Source organism: Hypanus sabinus, chromosome 27, assembly GCF_030144855.1.
Source record: "Hypanus sabinus isolate sHypSab1 chromosome 27, sHypSab1.hap1, whole genome shotgun sequence".
Classification (NCBI taxonomy): Eukaryota; Metazoa; Chordata; class Chondrichthyes; order Myliobatiformes; family Dasyatidae; genus Hypanus; species Hypanus sabinus.
Window position 1 is genome coordinate 3,568,105 of NC_082732.1, and position 20,177 is coordinate 3,588,281.

The 20,177-nt window shown below is 39.8% G+C and overlaps 1 protein-coding gene across 6 annotated transcripts in view; it reads left to right on the forward strand.

Annotated features, from left to right (window-relative positions):
- The window catches only part of usp48 (ubiquitin specific peptidase 48), a 242,993-nt gene that overhangs the window by 182,104 nt on the left and 40,712 nt on the right, over positions 1–20,177 (forward strand). For all 6 annotated transcript variants that reach the window (XR_009508155.1, XR_009508157.1, XR_009508156.1 and 3 more), the window contains exons 17-18: positions 2,707–2,829; positions 9,175–9,236. Coding sequence is in view for 2 of the 6 variants with exons in the window: in XM_059951677.1 (XP_059807660.1) it covers positions 2,707–2,829; positions 9,175–9,236 (185 nt within the window). In the remaining 4 variants the exon portion in view is untranslated. The remainder of the gene's footprint in view (positions 1–2,706; positions 2,830–9,174; positions 9,237–20,177) is intronic.

Below are 20,177 nucleotides of genomic sequence, written 5' to 3' on the forward strand. Positions count from 1 at the left end.
AGTTGATCCTTATGTAGGCTGTATATCCAGTATCTGCTTCTGGGTCTATTCAATTTGGGTGTATATTTTACAAGACTAATTCCTGGGTAGATTTTATTCTGGTCTTCAATAGATGGCCTTTCCTACATACAAAGTTTTCCCTAATATGTTGTTTTCTCTGATCCTGAGTTACCATGGGCTGATGGGCTGGGGGACTGGGCACTCCTGAAGTTCAGCCAGAAGCGCTCCATCCAAACAAAGCAGCAGCTAGTAGGTTTTACGCAGTTTCATCAAAACCTTTCAGTGCAACTGATGACTCTAATTGTGAATTACTTCACATATCTCTCCCCATTTAAGACTTTGCACATCTCTTGAAGCTTTTCTTAATTGCACAAGTCCTTACATGTCTGGTCCTCCCTTATACCTGATGTTGTTTTCATGTTGTTTGTGGGATGCATTACTCTTTGCTTTCCATTTATACATTCATCACACTCCTGTCATTCCACAGTACTTTTCCACCACATGTTTAAAGTATTCCTTTCCTTGATAACTCCTGTCATGGATGGATTATGGCTCTTTGTCTCTGTAATTTTGACGCAGCATTTCTGTGTCATCTCCCCTTTTTGAATGGTAATGGTCAGCATAGGTACTTTTTATTACATCAGGACAACCAACTTCTGAATTATTGTACTCCTGATTTGCTTGGTTATTTTCTTTCTGTTCATTTCCCACCTGTTCTTCCCATAAGTTACTGCACTGGATTAAGCACAAGATGTTTTCCGAGTTGAATGACTTTCATTATGGGGAGAAAGTGGACAGGCTGAGCTTATTTTCCCTGGATTGAAGAAAAATTGATGGTAACCTGACAGAAGTATATAAGATTATGAGAAGCATAAGTAATACAGCAATTTTTCTCTTAGTAGGGGGTATCAAAAACAAGAGGGCGTACCATAGAACCATAGAACGTTACAGCATAGTACAGGCCCTTCAGCCCTCCATTTGTGCTGACCCATATAATCCTTAAAAAAAAAAGTACTAAACCCACACTACCCCATAACCCTCTATTTTTCTTTCATCCATGTGCCTGTCTAAGAGGCTCTTAAATACCCCTAATGTTTTAGCCTCCACCACCACCCCCGGCAAGTCATTCCAAGCACTCACAACCCTCTGTGTAAAAGATTCACCCCTGATGTCTCCCCTAAACATCCCTCCCTTAACTTTGTACATATGCCCTCTGGTGTTTGCTATTGGTGCCCTGGGAAACAGGTACTGGCTATCCACCCTATCTGTGCTTCTCATAATCTTGTAGACCTCTATCAAGTCCCCTCTCATTTTTCTACGCTCTAAAGAGAAAAGTCCCAGTTCTGCTACTCTTGCGTAGGTGTTTCTTATTCAGTAAATTTACTCCACTTACATTCAGGACTCAGGAGGTCTACCTACAGAGTGATACCCAAAGTGGAGCCCCAGCAGGGGGAAATAGAATACTAATGTGTAGCCATTTTTCTGAGAGGAAAGAGGATTTGAAGGGAAAATGATTTTACAAGAGTGGTTGATATTTAAAATATACTGTGAGAGGAGGGAGTAGAATCAGTTAATTGCTTTATTTACAATGCATTTAAACACATAAATAGGCAAGGTATAGAAGGATAGAAATAATGTGGGTAAATAGGAATAGTGTTAGTAGGCAAAAGGATTGGGCAAAAAACCCAGTTCTATGCTGTACAGTTCTGATTCTATGATATTGTAGCTTAACTGCATACTTCTGATTAATAGTAGCTACTCTCAGAAGTTTCTTTCTTTTATCCAATCTGAACACTCAGAGGCCATATATTTCAGATGAAGGGTTAAAATGTTAGAGGAGATCTGACGGAAAATGTTTTCACCCAGAGTAAGGTGGCAATTTGTAACACACTGTGTGAGAAGCTGGTTACGGCAGGTTCTTTTTCAATACTTAATATATTCACAGAACAAATATTTTTATCATCAAAGCATTGAAGGCTACACAGACCAAGTGCTGGTAAATCAGATGAGTGTTTGATGTTTGACATGACATAAGGGGTAAGGACCTGTTTCTGTGCTGTATGACGCAAGGACTCCAATTCGTTCATCAAGCTTTCTGTTGTTGCAAAGTGGTCCCATAGCTCGACATCTTTTTCCTTTAAGTGTTTCAAACTCGCTTGCAACTTTTAATCCTTCTGATGTTCTTATGTTAGCTGTCACTTTTTTCTCTGTGTGAATAACTACATAAATCTTACCTATTGTTGATTTTCCATGGCCTTAAGAATTTCTTCAATCTCTAGGATACCCAGAGTCAGACATAATGGCAATACATATAGCCACTCCTCTTTCAATGCCAATTCCTTCCATCTTAGCAACAAATTTCCTCCTATCATGGTCCCACTTCGGGTATCACTCTGAGTCAGCTCTCCTTAGTGCCTGTAATTTGAGCAGTCCTGAATGCAAGTGGAGTAAACATGCTGAATAACAAACAACTTTTTAATTATTTCATTGAAACTAAGTAACTCTTCAGATCTATCATGTAAAGCATTGCAAATAATGCAAGAAATTATAAAAGTAAGGTACAATATGAGACTGCAAGCTACAATAAACTGCCATGCAGTGCTGCAGCTTCTTTACTCAAGTTAACTGACCAAATCCTTCCATTATTTCTGTTAATTGATTATGATTTCCTATGTCTAACAGCAAACTTTTTATTTTGTGGAAAAGGTGTTAGAAAAAGAAGGTGAGGAGAATGAGACCCTAAGCAAAATGATGGCCAATGAACAGAAATCAGCACTTCTGTGTCTTTTTCAAGATAAAAATAGACCACTCATTATCAAATGGCCTGAGGTGAGAGGATTTGATCAGATATCTTTACTGTCTTTGCTCAACTGGTATCTGAAATATGGTACTGATTTAAATTGTGATTATGTATGTCGTTAAAAATGTTATGAATGGGAAACTTGTTTTTTCCATTTAGAAGATATTAACTTGGATTCTTATCAGAACAGTGTAAAACATACAGCACTTGTGAAATACCTGAGTTTATATGTGGAACTTTATCATTCTATTCATTTACAGTTTTGTCGTTGAGTTCAAGTTTAAAGTGTTATCTATTCACTGTTGCAGTTATGCATTTGCAACATCCCACAAAGAGCAATGCCAGGAATGACTAGTTTATTTATCATTTGATGATGCAGGTTGTCAGAGAATTTCTTATTCTTAAAAGTCATTATACACTTAGGACGCTATGATAGCGTGGTAGTGAGCGCACTATTACAGTCAAAGTTCAGAATTCAATTCCAGCATCTTCTGTAAGAAGTTTGTACCTTCTTCCTGTGAGCGCATGTGTGAGTTTCCGCTGAGTGCTCCAGTTTCCTCCCACAGTCCAAAGATCATTTGGTGGTTCTAGGTCTGTATTCACTGGAGTTTAGAAGAATGGGGGCGGGGAGAAGCAATTGTAATTTGTTGTGTGATTTGGTTAGGGTTGCTGAGCAGTACAGCTCGTTGGGCCAGAAGGGCCTGTTCTGCGGTGTATCTCAAACTAAATAAAATAAGTAAAAACCGTAATTTTGGTTTAGCATAATCTCCGGGATGTTCACATGCAGTTTACATGCAAGATAGGAAGAGACTGTCAGTGTATAAATGGCACCAAAAAGTATTTTCAAGCATTTAAAGCAAAATAAAGTAGAAGTCATTTGATTAGTGTTTCTGACACAAAAATGAGTTGAATTTTTGTTTAAAACCTCTACCCATAAACAGATCCCCTACTCTGGCAAATCATTACAAGAATCTAAAAATTTTCTGACTTCATTTATGAGATGTAGCAAGTGTCAGGACCACCCAGTCATATGGAAAGTAGAGTGTCCATGTGCCAGATAAATATAGAACAGTATTGCACATGAACTTGTCCTTCAGCCACAAAGTTGGACCAAACTCATAACACTAGCAATTGGAAGCCTATTAAACCCGTCCCTCTGCCGACACAACTGCATATATTCCTATCTTCTGCACATTGTGTTCCTAAAATCTTGTTAAACGCCTCCATCACATTTGCCTTTATTAACACCCCTAGCTGCGTGTTCCAGCCACCCGCCGCTCTCTGTTAAAAAAAAATAAAATAATGACCTCACCCATCTACTTTGAACTTGAATCTTCTCAGCTTAGATGCATGGCCTTCATAATTGGCTTCAGTGAGACCCCCCGCCCCCATTCTTCTGAACTCCAGCGAAGACAGGCCTAGAACCATTAAGTGCTCCTCTTATATTAACCCTTTCATTTCCATAATCATTGTTGTGGACCTTCTCTGGAACCTCTATATTGCCAGCACGTCCTTTTTGCATAAGGGCCCCAAAGTTGCTCAATATTCCAAGTGTGGTTTGACTAATGCCTTACAAAACCTCAGCATCACATCCTTGCTCTAATGTACCAGTCCTCTCAGAATGAATGCTAACATTGCATTTGCCTTCCATACTGCTAACTCAACCTGCAAGTTAAGCTTTAGGGAATCCACCTCTGATGTTTGAATTTTCTACCCATTTAAAAAATAGTCTATGTTTTTATTCCTTCTACCAAAATGCATGACCATACACTTCCCTACAGTATATTTCCACCTGCCACATCTTTGCCCATTCACCCAATCTAAGGTCTTCTAAGACTCTCTGCTTTCACAGCACTACCTGCCCTTCCACCAATTTTTCTATCTTCTGCAAATTGTCTGCAAACTTGGCCACAAAACCGTCATCCAAACCATTGACATAAAAAGTGAAAAGAAGTGGTCCCAATATTGACCCCTGCAGAACACCACTAGTCACTGCCAGCCAGCCAGAATAGGCCCTCTTTATTTCCACTCTTTGCCTCTTGTCAGTCAGCCATCTTCTATGCAAGCTGGTATCTTGCCTGATCTTATCTTGTTAAGCAGCTTCATATGTGGCACCTTGTCAAAGGCCTTCTGAAAGTTCAAATAAACAACACTCACTGACTCTCCTTTGTCTATCCTGCCTGTTATTTCCTCAAAGAATTCCAATAGATTTGTTGTGTAAGAGTTCCCCTTGACTTCAGTCTGTTCTGTTGTATGCTTCCAAGTGCCTCAAAACCTCATTCTAAATAATGGACTCCAACATCTTCCCAACCACTGAGGTCAGGCTAACCGTCCTATAATTTCCTTTCTTCTACCCCCCTCCCTTAGAGAGTGGAGTAACATTTGCATTTTTCCAGTTTTCCAGAACCATTCCAGAATCTAGTGATTTTTAAAAGATCATGACTAATGCCTCAACAATCTCTTCAGCCACCTTTTTCAAAACCCTGGGGTGTAGTCCATCTCGTGCAGGTGACATATCTGCCCTCAGACCTTTCAGATTCCTAAGCACCCTCACCTTGCTAATACTAAGTACATTCACTTTTTTCCCTTGATACTCTCAAATTTTTGGCATACTGCTGTGTTTTCCACAGTTGAAGACTGATGCAAAATACTTGTTAACTGTATGCGCCATTTCTTTGTGCCCACTTACTACCTCTCTATTGTTATTTTCCAGTGGTCTGATATTCACTCTTGCTCTTTTTTATTAATATATCTGAAAAACATGTTGGTTTCCTCTTTTACAGTATTGGCTAAATTATCTTCATATTAATCTTTTCTCCACTTATGGTTTTTTTAGTTGCCTTCTTTTGGTTTTTAAAAACTTCCCTGTTATCTAACTTACCACTGATTTTTGCTATATTGTATGCCCTCTGTCACTTTTATGCTGACTTTGACTTGCATTGTCAGCCATGGTTACCTCATCTTCCCTTTTAGAATGCTTCTTCATCTTTAGGACGTATCTGTCCTGTGCCTCCCAAATAGCTCCCAGAAACTCCAGCCATTGCAGTTCCACAGTAATTCCGCTTCCAGTCACTTTGCCCATCTCCTCTTTTGTGCCTCTGTAATTTCCTTTACTTTAATGTAACACTGATTCATCCAACTTTACCTTCTCCCTCTCGAACTGTAGGGTGAATTCTACCATATTTTGATCACTTGCTCCTTACAGTTCCTTTATCTCAAGCTCCCAAATCAAATCCTGTTCATTATACAATAACTAATCCAAAATTGCTTTTCCCCAAGTGGGCTTAAATTTAAGCTGCTTTTAAAAAAAAAACCTCATAGGCTTCCTACAAATTACCCCTCTTGGGATACATCATCAACCTAATTTTCCCAATGGATCTGCATATTGACTATTGTAACATTACCCTTTTTACATTCCTTTTCTATCTCCCATTGTGATTTTATCCCACATCCTAGCTACTGTTCAGAGGTCTTATATAACTTACATCAGTGTCTTTTTATCTTTGCAGTTCCATCATTTACCCACAAGGATTCTACATCTTCTGTTCCTATGTCACCTCTTTCTCAAGATTTGATTTCATTTTTAACCCACAGAGCCACACCACATCCTCTGACTACCTGCCTGTCTTCTCTATACAATTTCAGGTTCAGGTGTAACCCATCCTTTTGGTACAGGTGGTACCTTCCCCAGAAGAGATCCCTATGATCCAGAAACCTGAAACTTTGCACCCCCTCTGCACCACTTCCTCAGCCAATTATTCATCTGTATTATCATCCTACTCCTAACCTGACTGGCATGTGGCTCTGGGAGTAATCCAGGGATTAATACTTTGAATGTCCTGCTCTTTGACCTCCTCCCTACCTCCCTATACTCACTGTGCAGGACCTCTTCATCCTTTCTACCCGTGTCATTGGAACCAATGTGTACCCTCTGTCTTTCTGAGACATCTGGGAGGCAACACAGCATCCTGGCCTCTCTTTTGCAGCCCCAGAATCTTCTTCCATCCCCTAACTACTGAGTCTCCTCTCACTATTACTCTGCCTGACCTGACCCTTCCCTGCTGAGCCTCAGAGCCAGCCGCTGGCTGCTGTTGCTGTGCCCCCTAGCAGTATCCAAACAGGTATACTTGTTGCTGAGGGAGATAGCTACAGGCTAAGGGAAATAGTCCCAAACTGACTGCATACTGTCCTTCCTTCTCTTGGTGGCCCATCTGGAGCCTACACTCTGCGTGTGACCACCTCAGTAGAAGTCTCATTTCTGAGGCTTTCAGCCTCCCAAATGATCCTGAGTACATCTAGCTCCAATTCATTGACCTTGTCAGTCAGGAGCTCAAGTTGAGTGCACTTCCTGCAGATGGAGTCATCAGGGAGACTGTGAGATACTCTGAAATCCCACAGATCAAAGGAAGAGCATTCTTCTGCCTTAACTACCATCCTGCCTACAATTGTTATACCTCCAGTTTCTCAAGCTTAATTTATAGACTGCACTTGTTCTCAACTAAGCCTGTTGAGCCAAAGCCTGGTGTCTCTAACAACTGCCCTTCCAACAATGGCCAGACTGTTTACACCTCGCTTCTTTTTCTTGGCCCTTGCTGAGTGCCTGAGAGATTGTTATGATTGTAGCCCACCAAAATATTCTGAAAGCCCCAAGCTCTTTTTAAACCTCATAATGCTTCACCAGCAAATGCCTTCTTGCAATGATTGTAGACCTTTGAAAAGTTCTGAAAGACCCTGAGCTCTTTTTAACCCTGATGCTGCCTCACCAATGCACAACATTTTGCAATGATTACAATCTGCTGAAAAGTTCCAGAAAGCCTTAAGCTCTTTAAAGCTCATGCTGCCTCACCAATAAACAACTTCTTGTAATGATTGCAAGCTCAGGCTGCATCTATGGCGAAGAATAAAGAGCCAAAGTTTTGGGCCAAGACCCTTAATCAGGACATGAAAGGATGGGGGAAGAAGTGCGAAAAGGAAAATGGGTAGAAGATGATAGGTGAAACCACCTGAGGAGAAAGTAAGTGGGTGAGGGGTGGGAGATGAAGTGAGAAGCTGAGAGATGGAAAAGGAAAATGGCTGAATAAAGAATCTGATAGGAGTACAGAATGGACCGTAGGAGAAGGGGTAGGAGGAGGGGCACCAGATGAAGATAATAGGCTGGGGAGGAGAAGAGAAGGGGGTAAGAGGGGAGCCAGAAGGGGAATTCTAAAAGAGGGGAGGGAAAAGTTAAAGAAATTGATGTTCATGTTGTCATGTTGGAGGAGTATGAAGTATTGTACCCCCAACCTAAGAGTAGCCTCTTTGTAGCAGTTAGAGGAGGGAATGAACCACCATATCAGAATGGGAATGGGCGGTGGAATTAAAGTTGTTGGCCCCTTGGAATTCCTTTTTTTTGTGGACAGAACAAAGGAGCTTGATAAAACTAGCTCCCAATCTACTTTGGGTCTCACCATAGCACTGGATGACAGACTCGCAGGTGAAGTGTTGCCTCACCTGGAAGGACTGTTTGAAGCCTTGAATAGAGGTGAGAGAGGAGGTGAAAGAACAGATTTAGCAGTTCTTCCACTTGCAGGGATGTGCTAGAAGGAAGATCAGTGGGCAGAGAGGAATAGAGAAAGGAATCTCATAGAGGGTGATCCCTGCAGAAAGCAGTGAGTAAGAGGGAAGTATAGTTGTGTTTAGTGGTGGGATCCCGTTAAAAATGGCAGCAGTTACCCAAACTGTTCAATTCCACCGCACATGTTCAGTACAGACGCAACCATCGTAGCTCTTCTGGGAATGCTGACGCCGCCTCGGCATCAGCCGATCCCAATTCTCCCGTGAGCTTTAAGTTCTTGAGGCTGTAGAGCTTTACATAGCTAGCCAGTCATCTTTTACTAGCCTTAAACTCCTTCCTCTCGCTCACAAGTAGCAAACGAACGAGACACGAGGTGAACAATGCTCATCTTCCAGGTTTTCCTGATCTGCGGTTGGTTGAATCCGTGCACGTGGAACCCTCAGATAAGGAAGGCCAACTGTAGATCAATGCTGTTGGAAGTTTATTGTATCGAAGCACTTACTCTCTCTTAATAAATGCTAACTAATCTGCTGAGCTATTCCGGCATATTTTTGTTAAATGCCACTGGATTCAACCAGGATAACAGCAGACTTTCAGCAACAAAAAGAATATAAGCAATAATATTGATCATTAGCAAAATACTACTCAAGAATATGTTATACTATCTATAACTACCTTGGCTAATGTTTTTATTAGCATACAGCCTCATTTCTCATACTTTTCCAAAGATGAATATGAACTGCTTTGACTAACTTGATTTAATAATGTAACATAATATATTGTGATATTTTTATTTACAGTTTCTTAATTTGTTTTCCAGGAGACTGATGTTCTTTATGTTGTTTCCCAGTTTTTTGTTGAAGAATGGAAGAAGTTTATCAGGTGATTCTGTTATATATCAATTCGGTTTTTTTTAAAATCATAAATGAAAAGAATCAAATGAGTTTCTAAACACTGTTGAAAAATAATGTTTCATTTTAATAATTAGAGTGATATCATTTGTATTTTATTTGGAAAATAGTTTTCCCATTAATCAATTCCACAAACAGCAAAAAACCAATGGGTTAACACTAGTACCACTTCATCTTTCCTGGAATATTACACCTTGGTTCTGATGTGCACCTAGATACTTCCTTTAGTTATCATCAGCACTTAGTATTGTCCAACTCTTCATAATTAAATCATTGTAATTTTTATTTTGAAATATTTTCAAATCTACAAATTTGCTCTTAGCTTTTCAACTTTAGAAATGTAGAAAACCTACAGCCCTGCTGAACATGTCCTTACCTTAGAAATACCTAGGCTTACCAATAGCTCTCTATTTTTCTAAGCATCATGTACCTATCCAGGAGTCTCTTAAAAGGGACCATTGTTTCTGCCTCCACCGCCACCACATTCCACACACTCACCATTCTCTGCATAAAAAAACTTATCCCTGACATCTCCTCTGTGCCTGTTTCCAAGAACCTTAAAACCATGCCTTCTCGTGCTAGCCATTTCAGCCCTGGGAAAAAGCCTCTGACCGTTCACGCGATCAGTGCCTCTCATCATCTTGTACACATCTATCACCTTTCATCTTTAGTTGCTCCAAGGAGATTAGGTCAAGTTCACTCAACCTATTCTCATAAGGCATGCTCCCCAATCCAGGCAAAATCCTTGTAATCTCTTCAGCACCATTTCTATGGTTTCTACATCCTTGCTGTAGTAAGGCAACCGGAATTGAGCACAGTACTCCAAGTGGGGTCTGACCAGGGTCCTGTATAGCTGCAACATTACCTCTCGGCTCCTAAGTTCAATTCCACGATTGATGAAGGCCAATACACTGTTTGCCTTCTTAACCACGGGGTCAACCTGAGCAGCAGCTTTGAGTGTCCTATGGACTCAGACCTCAAGATCTCTCTGATCCTCCACACTGCCAAGAGTCTTACTATTAATGCTATATTCTCTTATCATATTTGACCTACCAAAATGAACCACCTCACACTTATCTGGGTTGAACTCCATCTCCCACTTCTCAGCCTATCTTTTGCATCCTATTAATGTCCAGCTGTAACCTCTGACAGCCCTCCACGCTATCCACAACACCCCCAACCTTTGTGTCATCAGCAAATTTACTAACCCATCCCTCCACTTCTTCATCCAGGTCATTTATAAAAATCACAAAGAGTAGGGGTCGCAGAACAGAGCCCTGAGGCACACCACTGGTCACTGACCTCCAGGCAGAATATGACCCGTCTACAACCATTCTTTGCCTTCTGTGCACAAGCCAGTTCTGAATCCACAAAGCAATGTCCCCTTGGGTAATCAATGTCTCCTTACTTTATCAGTAAGCCTTGCATGTAGTACGTTATCAATGACTTGCTGAAATCCATATACATAATATCTATGGCTCTACTTTCATCAATGTGTTTAGTCACATCCTCAAAAAATTCACTCAGGCTCGTAAGGCACGACCTCCTTTTGACAAAGCCATGCTGACTATTCCTAATCATATTATGCCTCTCCAGTACTCAAGGACAGTATTTTTCAGCTTACTTCTAAGCCTATTTCAACATTGCATATTTTGTAAAGCAGTACTTCATAAACAATGAGGGATCTATCTCATGACATACTGAATGTTGAATGGAGTAGTCAGCATTTTACTTTAATTTGACCTGTGCTTCCATGCTCATTCTAAATTACTATTTAGCTTACTCATAACTGATTTAAGTGGATGTTTATTGGCTTGAAATTAACTTGAAGTAACATTTTATGAAATGTAAACTTTATTAGCACACTTCAATTTAGAATGTTTCAAACTTTTAACTATGTGTAATATTAGGTTAATATCATGTTCTAACTTTCTTTCCTCCAAGGGAAATAAGTGTATAGTGTTCATCACTTAGCGCGACCAAGAAACTTCACAGTTCAGAGTCAATAAAGCTGATCGTCCATGAAATCATCCAAAATGATTGCTGTGTAATGGAGTTGGTTTGGGGGTGGAAGTTGAGATGAGACAAACAGGGCTAGTCATTGATGCTTCATTCTTTGCCAAATAAATATAATTTTCTTGTTTAAGGAGAGTGGTCTGAACTTCTAATGTAGGACATTCACAAACAGAATGATATGGGTGGGTATAGGATGAAAGGGTGTGGGTTGGCAGAGAACTAGAAAGTCAGTTGATAGTCAAGCTCCTAGCAGAAATAGGCATACGTAAGGCTGTAATCAAACCAATCTTGTGGTATTGGAGTGTCTTCCCAGAGCTTTAAAGGAGAGCTAATATACTTTGATCTCAATGTAACCTGATGTGTTGCTGATTTATATCCCAAATTGTTCATGGATATTCAGTTTGATCATTAGGAGTAGCTGAGTCCTTGCACCGCATTAACCAAGGGAGTATTAAGCGCATTAATTTTTCTGCAAGGGCAAAGTCATGTAAATTCTGTAATTTCCAGAGTAGATATAGGTGTTCTCCTAGCAATCTTGGCAAGTAGCTGCTTATAAGTAGTGCCCACAACAGCCTTGGAACACAGTGATGGAATATGTGAGATGGTGAACTGAATGTTTGCTCAAATTGGTACCTTTTTTTTGTAATTTATTTGTTATTGAAGTTCATCATCAAACAAACATTTCCATAAGATGTATTTCAAATATATAGTCATGTAGTGTTCTCGCACAGGTGTAAAAGAACTCTGAACTAAACACCAAGCATAAACCAGTCAATGAGGCGGTCCCAGTAAGATTAACCGTTTACTGTTCACTCTTCCATATTAACATATGGTGAAAGCTGTTGATAAAACAATACGAAATATATACATTATTTGTTTCCTTCTTGCCGTCATATTTACATCATAAATACTTGCAAAAGTAAAACTACAACAACTATATTACATTAAAGTGCAACATACAGTCAGAATCTACCTACGGCATCGACTGGCTTTAAATATACTTCAGCACGAACTATCCGTAACTCTTTAAATAACAAAAAACTTTATCAATCATCATTACTTTTAACAGAATCAGCTTTAACATTTTGAATTCAACATATTGATTATCTCATGAACTTACGGCGTTGCTTCACTGATGTTTCTAGTGCGTAGAAAGAAAACTTTTCTCGTGCTGATCCTGCACACACATAAGCCCCCTCCTTCCCGTTTCTCCAAACTGGTATTTTCCCACAAGACACGGCGTAACCAGGTGTGACGTCATCGCATGCCGCGATATATCACAGACAACGAATTTACTTTAAACAACCTTAACTTTAACTAGAAAACGATAACAAACGAATTACTAAAGCAAAAACATAATAAACTAAACAAATGCCTTAAAGGCAACACAAGTCATATATGCCACAAATCTCCACATAATATTTATCTGAGGTATACACTTTTAGAAAAGAGAGGAAAGAAAGAACAAGCAAAAGAAGAAAACTGTGGACAAGTAGGGAGTGATTTTTTTTTACAACATATTCATTGATTTGTGAGGATAAAATGAGGCCTATGAGGTGTTCTGTAGTTAAACCATTTTTCCCATTATGAATCAAATTGTTCTAATTTATGATTAACAGATGCTGTTAACTTCTCCATTTTGTAAATATCCATTGTAATTTCCATCCGTGCATTTAAGGTTGGGCTCTCCTGTGATAACCATTTCCTAGTAAGAGTCTTTTTGCCAGCCATCAGCAGTATATTCAATAATTATTTATCTCTTTTCAACCATTCTTGAGGTATATATCCAAAATATATGGTCTTACTTTCTAAGGGTATTTCACATTTAAAGATGTCTTGTAGGGCATTGTGTATCCCACTCCAATAGTCTTTGATAATGGGGCATTCCAAGAAAATATGATAATGGTTTGCATTTTGATTTCCACAATTTCTCCAGCAAACAGGGAGGTTGTTACCAGAATGGGATTTCTGCGAGGGTGTAATAAAATATCCTATCAAGTTTTTCCATTTCTGTGAACTGGTACACTTCCATTGATACCTCCATATTATTGTCTATTCTTCCTCAGATATAATTCTCCCTCCTTCCTTCTCCCATTTTGTTTTAATGTATGAAGTCGAATGTGTTTTAAGATTTGACAAACCCTTATACACGCTTGAAGTGATTCTACTACTGTTATCTGAATTATATGTTTTTCTAAATAGCTCTATCAGGCATGTCCTTGCCTTGGTTTCATTTTTAACCGTCCTATTAACATATTGTCGCAATTGTAAATACTGATAAAAGTATTTTTTTCTAATAAGTGTTTCTCTTTAAGCATTTCAAAACTGAACAGTATTCCTTCTTTCATTATATTGCACAGAACTGTTATTCCTTTACCTGTCCAGTCCTTACATCTAGCACCCAGTTTATTCGGTGTAAAATCTGAGTCATATGCACACCATTTAAGAATTGCAGTATCTCCCTCTAGTTTAGTGGTTGCCAACCCGTCGATCTTTGCGACTTTCCCAGTAGATATCAAAAGGAATGAAAAATAAATACACAAATACTGTTGAGAGATTGTTTCCAGGTTGTGCGGTTTTATTTCTGTTCTTTCTGTCCAGTGCGCATGGCATGTAGCTCCCCTGCACTACACAGTGTAATTCACTGGTCCCCAACCACCGAGCCACGAGGAAACAATATGAGTCAGCTGCACTTTTCTTCATTCCCTGTCATGCTGACTGTTGAACTTGAACCCACGCGGGGTCATCAGTCATCTAAGCACAGTGATACCCTCATGCCAGTGTTCGCTTGACGAGGCTGGCGAGAACTGCCGATGATACTGGCCCGGAGTACGGCCGGCGGGAAGTGCCGTTGCTGTGGGCCCAGAGCACGGCCAGATGAGCATCGCCTCTAAACCTGTTCGCCACACTGAATGTTCGTGGGGAAGCTGGTGCTAAAGTATTCGCAGAAGACCTAATTCGGGCTCAAGGTTTCGTAAGTATCAGAGCAGCTACCGCGCTGCAATCTATTAAAACAAACTTTTGTTGGCCGATAGATCCTACAAGGGGTCGGGCGCGGGCCTGTCACACTCCTCGCTCAGTCAGTCACTCTGTCTGGACTGCGACCACTGCGGCCCTGGAATGGGGACCTCCGGCCCTTACCTCGTCCTGTCACCCCACCCACGACCAGCTGCACCTGGCCAAGGTGTCTGGCGATGGGCGGGCAGAGGCTGCAGTTCGGACTGGGAGGCTGTCCAAGGCAATGAAGCCCTCAAAACAGCTTCGGTACCCTGAGTCCAAGCACCTCGCACTTAAAGACAAATGCGTTGAGAAATCAGTGGAAAATAACGTGAGCAAGTGGGATAGAAACTAAGTGCCGAGAGCCGCAAAAAAATTGCGGAATAGACTGGACATAAGGAACCTGTATCGGTGTATTCTGGTTGCGTTTAACACCAACCCCTCCCCCCCCCCGGATCAGCCGGTCTGCAAGAATATTGTCAATATTAAGCAGGTCCGCGGTGCAAAAAAGGGTGGGTATCCCTGGTACTTCTGGGTTGTGGGGTTTTACTTCCAGTCTTTTCTGCCCCCGGTGCACATGCGTGTAACTAGTCGATCTCGCCTTTCACTGAAACTGAGGTAGGGGATCTTGGGCTTAAAAAGGTTGGTGACCACTATTGTAGTTTATATTCTTTTATAATAGTTTTCCATATTTTAAGAGTCCATTTCACCCATGGGTTATCAATAGTATTTATGTACCTTTGTAGGTTGTTAGCAGCCAAAATTGCCTGTATGGGGATGGGAAGTATCCCCTCCTCAATGTTTTTCCATTGAGCATCATATGGTAGGTTGCACCAACTTATCACAGCTCTCAACTGTGCTGCAAAATAATAATCTCTAAGAGAAGGTAGGCCCCATCCCCCCTTTTACATTGTCAAATACATCTTGATAACATTTTGTTCCATTTGTTGAATTGATTTTGATTAATCTCTATTGGTAGGGTCTGAAAGAGATATAATAGTCTGGGCAGTATATTCATTTTAATTGATTCAATCCTTGAACTGAGACTGAGAAAAGGAATTAGGTTCCATCTTGGAAGATCTTCCTTAATTTTTTATATATAGGCTGATAATTGCATTCTGATAATTTTGCCAAATCTTTCGGCATAATCATGCCCAAATATTTGAAAGACTCTTGTTTGCCATGCCCAGGGATATCTACTTTCAATTTCTCTTGGTGGGCTATAGTTATATGAAAGTAATTGGGTTTTATCTATGTTGATCTTGTATCCTGATAATTGACCATATTGTTCAAAGGATTGCATCAATTTAGGTAAAGAGTATGTTGATTACTCTTGATAGATCAAAATCTCATCTGCGTATCAGGCCAATTTATGCTCTGTCCCTTTAATAGTAATTCCTCTGATATCTTCATTTTGTCTGATGTATTGAGCTAACGGTTCCAGATATAATGCAAAGAGTAGCGGGGACCATGCACAACCCTGTCTCGTGCCCCTTTCTAGGGTAAACCTATTTGATAAATATCCATTGATTTTAATCCTAGCAGTAGGGTTGTCCTATGGTGCCTGTATAGTTTTAATAATTGTGTCGTGGAAACCAAAACTATGTACAACTCTGGAAAGAAAATTCCAATTAACGAAATCAAACACCTTTTCAGCATCTACGCTAATCACTATTGCTTCGATTTTATTTTTTTGTATATGATCCATAATGTGAAGTGTCCTTAGTATATTGTCTTGTGTTTGGTAGTATTGTACAAAACCTGTCTGATCGTTATGTTTCAGTATGGGTAGAAACTCTTCTAATCATTTGGCCATAATGTATAACCTACATTAAGACTGGAGATTGGTCTAAATGACTCGCATTCCATTTTATCCTTGCCTTCTTTCGGTATAGCTGAGATTATCACTTCTATCCAGCTGGGTGGCATTTGTGCCTTTTTTTAGAACCCAGTTCAGTGTGGGGAGTAAGACAGGAATTAACTCATTTTTAAATTCTTTGTACCACTCTGCGGTATACCCATCTGATCCTGATGACTTGCTTAATTTAAGCCTACTAAATGCAGCTTTTAGTTCAACTTCAGTTATGTCAGCAGTCATTGTTCTATTTTGTTCTTCGCTTAAAGTGGGTAACTCTAGAGAATTCGGGAAGGTGTCTGTTTGGGTTATTCTTCTCCCTGGAACTTTGAAATAACTTTGAAAGTTTTGTAAAACACTTCAAAAGCTTCTTGAATTTCACTTAGCTTGTTTTTTTAAATCATTTTTGATCTTGGATTCCTAATTCTATGAGTTGTATTTTCTGCCAGCTTCCACGCCAGTATTTTAATAGACTTATATCCACTGTCATAATGTCTCTGTTTCAGAACATTAAATTTTTCCTGATTTCTTGCATAGCCAAACTATTAATTTCATTCCTAATTTACGACAGTAGAGAAGGCCATTGATTAATATAGGGGAATGGGAAGTGGAATTGACATGTGGCCACTGGACGATCCAGCTTCTGGCAGATGGAGCATAGGTGCTTGGCAAAGCGGTCTTCCAACCTACGTCTGGTCACATTGATATACAGGAGGCCACACCAGAAGCACCGGACACAATATATGACCCCAACAGACTCACAGGTGAAGTGTCGCCTCACCTAGAAGAACTGAAGGGAGGGAGGAGGTTTAGTACTTGTTCTGCTTGCAAGGTTGGGATGGAGATCAGTGGGGAGGGGCAAATGAACAGGAGAGTCACGTACAGTGCAATCCCTGCGGAAAGCAGAAAGTTGAGTGGTTCTTTACTTCACCCTTCCCCCTCCTTTCACCTATCACCTTGTGTTTCTTCCTCCCCTCCCCCCACTTTTAAAATCTACTTTTCATCTTCTTCTCTCCAGTCGTGCTGAATGTTCTCAGCCTGAAATGTCAACTGTACTCTTTTCCATAGACACTGTCTGGCCTGCTGAGTTCCTCCAGCACTTTGTGTGTGTTGCTTGGATTTTCAGCATCTGCAGATTTTCTCTTGTTTTTTACTTGCTGGGGATTTGGGATAAATTGAATATTGTGTAATCATCAGCAAACATCCCTAGTTTTGACCTTTTGAATGAAGCAACTTGGGATCTATCCAAAGGAATTCCTGCAGTGGACTGAGGTGATTGAGCCCTAGCAATTCCTTATGTTTGAGCTGTGACTCCAATTTTACTCCTCAGTCTTATTGACACCAGTTTGCCAGGTTCCCTAGTTAAATAGAGATATCAAGGGCATTAATTCTCAACTTGCATCAGGAATTCAGCACCATTATCCATGTTTGAAATAATCTTGTACTAACATCTAGAATCAAGTCATCCCAACAATGCTTATGCTGGTACCCAGGTTATTGGTAAGTCAGTGCTGCTCTACAACATTGTTAACAAAATTGTCTATAACTGATCATTGGTACACTAATTGTCTTGATCTGACTGACTTATGGTGTCAAAGGGTATGGAGAGAAAGCAGGAGAATGCGGTTTAGAGGGATAATAAATCAGCCATGATGGAATGGTGGAGAAGATTCAAAGTAAATTTATTACCAAGGAATATGTAAATTATACAACCTTGAGATCTGTTTGCTTACAACTAGCTAGAAAGCAAGAAACCTGAAAGAGCCCAATTAATTAAACAAAATTTAAAAAGAAACACCTGATGTAACCAAGGCAAGTACATGTTTGATAGAGCTATTTAGAAAAGCATATAATTCAGATAACGGTAGTAGAATCACTTCAAGCGTGTATAAGGATTTAAATCTTAAAACACATTTGACTTCATACATTAACACAGAATGGGAGAAGGAAGGAGGGATAATTATATCTGAGGAAGAATAGACAATAATATGGAATAATATGGAGGTATCAATGGAAGTGTACCAGTTCACAGAAATGGAGGGAGTTCAGATGGAAAAACTTGATAAGATATTTTATTACACCCTCTCAGAAATCCCATTCTGGTAGCAACCTCCCTGTTTGCTGGAGAAATTGTGGAAATCAAAATGCAAACCATTATCAAATTTTCTGGGAATGCCCCATTATCAAAGACTATTGGAGTGGGATACACAATGCTCTATAAGACATTTTTAAATGTGAAATTCCCTGAGAAAGTAAGACCATATATTTTGGGTATATACGTCAAGAATCGTTGAAAAGAGATACATTTTTAATGAATATACTGCTGGTGGCTGGTAAAAAGACTCTTACTAGGAAATGGTTATCACAGGAGAGCCCAACCTTAAATGCATGGATGGAAATTACAATGGATATTTACAAAATGGAGAAGATAACAGCATCCGTTAATCATAAGTTGGAACAATTTGATTCATACTGGGAAAAATGGTTTAACTACATAACACTTCATAGGCCTGATTTTATCCTCACAAATCAATGAATATGTTGTTAAAAAAAATCACTCCCTACTTGTACATAGTTTTCTCCTTTCACTTGTTCTTTCTTTCCTCTCTTTTCTAAAAGTGTATACCTCAGATAATTATTATGTGGAGATTTGTGGCATATATGACTATATATCTGAAATACATCTTATGGAAATATTTGTTTGATGATGAACTTCAATAACAAATTACAAACAAAAAGAAACACCCAATATGTAAGAGGGAAAAAAAAACAAACCAAGCTAACAATTGAAGCAAACAACAACAAATGAAATTGGTTCTTGCTTCAGACATCGACATCCTGTCTTTTCAGTCTACTCAGGCTGGCACTTAAATCACCAAACAATGTAAGAGCAAAAGTGTCTGGCGCCTTGGAGTGCAGAGTGAACATGATGGACAGCAAGCAAAATCAACTCTTGCCTTCGATCTGGGATGGCATTTAAATTGTGTAAACAGTGCACTAAGACCGGGCTACAGCGAAGGGCTCAGTACCTAGACCATGCTGCTCAGTGACTCACTCCATGCCCAGATTTCACTGCTCAGCCCAAAGCTGCATTAAAGCTCTTTAAATCAACTCAGTGCCCAGAATAATCCATTCTCACACCGAGCCAGTTGTTTAGGCATTGAATCTCCCCTACTCCGACTTTTCTCAGCACCCAAAGCAATCCAACCTCGCTCCAACCCAGACCAGCTGTATGGACATTGAAACTCCTCTACTCCTGGCCATACTTCTCCTGACCATCTGCATCAGTTCTGAAACACACCATCTCAGCTCAATCCCCCAACTCAGCTCATCTTCACTTGCCCTTCAGTGTTTGAGGTGATAATTTAACCCAATTTACTCCATGGGCTGAAAGGCTTATATGTTTTATGGTGTTATGCTTTTATCCAGGCAAGACATAGCTGATAATTGTTCATATTGTCAGATAGATGTAGGCACCATAACAGTACTAGGGCAACTTAGAGGAATAGCCAATTTTATATATTTAAAATAAAAACAGAAATGCTAGAAATGATCAACAGATCAGGCAGCATTATGGAAAAAGAAAAGTTTCAGCTTGAAGGCTGTTCATCAATTCTGAAGAATGTTTCTTTTTCCACAACTACTGCTTGTCTATTTTATATCTATTGTTTGGATTTGGAATATTGTCTTGTTCCATCGCCTTTGCTGTAACCGATGGTTTCATCTCTTTCTTGATATCACAAGGCGCCAACTAAATCAATGGGGACTAGCTTCTGTGATGCTGTGCATTTTAAATAATGGAGTGACATGGGTGAACTACTTTTGACTGAACATGTTGCAAATGTTTCAACTATGTCATTGGGCACACATACTGGATCTTCCCACAACTAAGAATAGGAACCTTCTTGGATCTGCTGTTCTTGAAGACCATTGACTGCTGACTGCGGCAGAACAGCAGAGCTTAGATCTGATTAGTTGCTTCTTATTTACATGCTTTTGCTCAGTAGAAGTTGTTGCATTTTCACCAGGTTAGTATTTCACTTT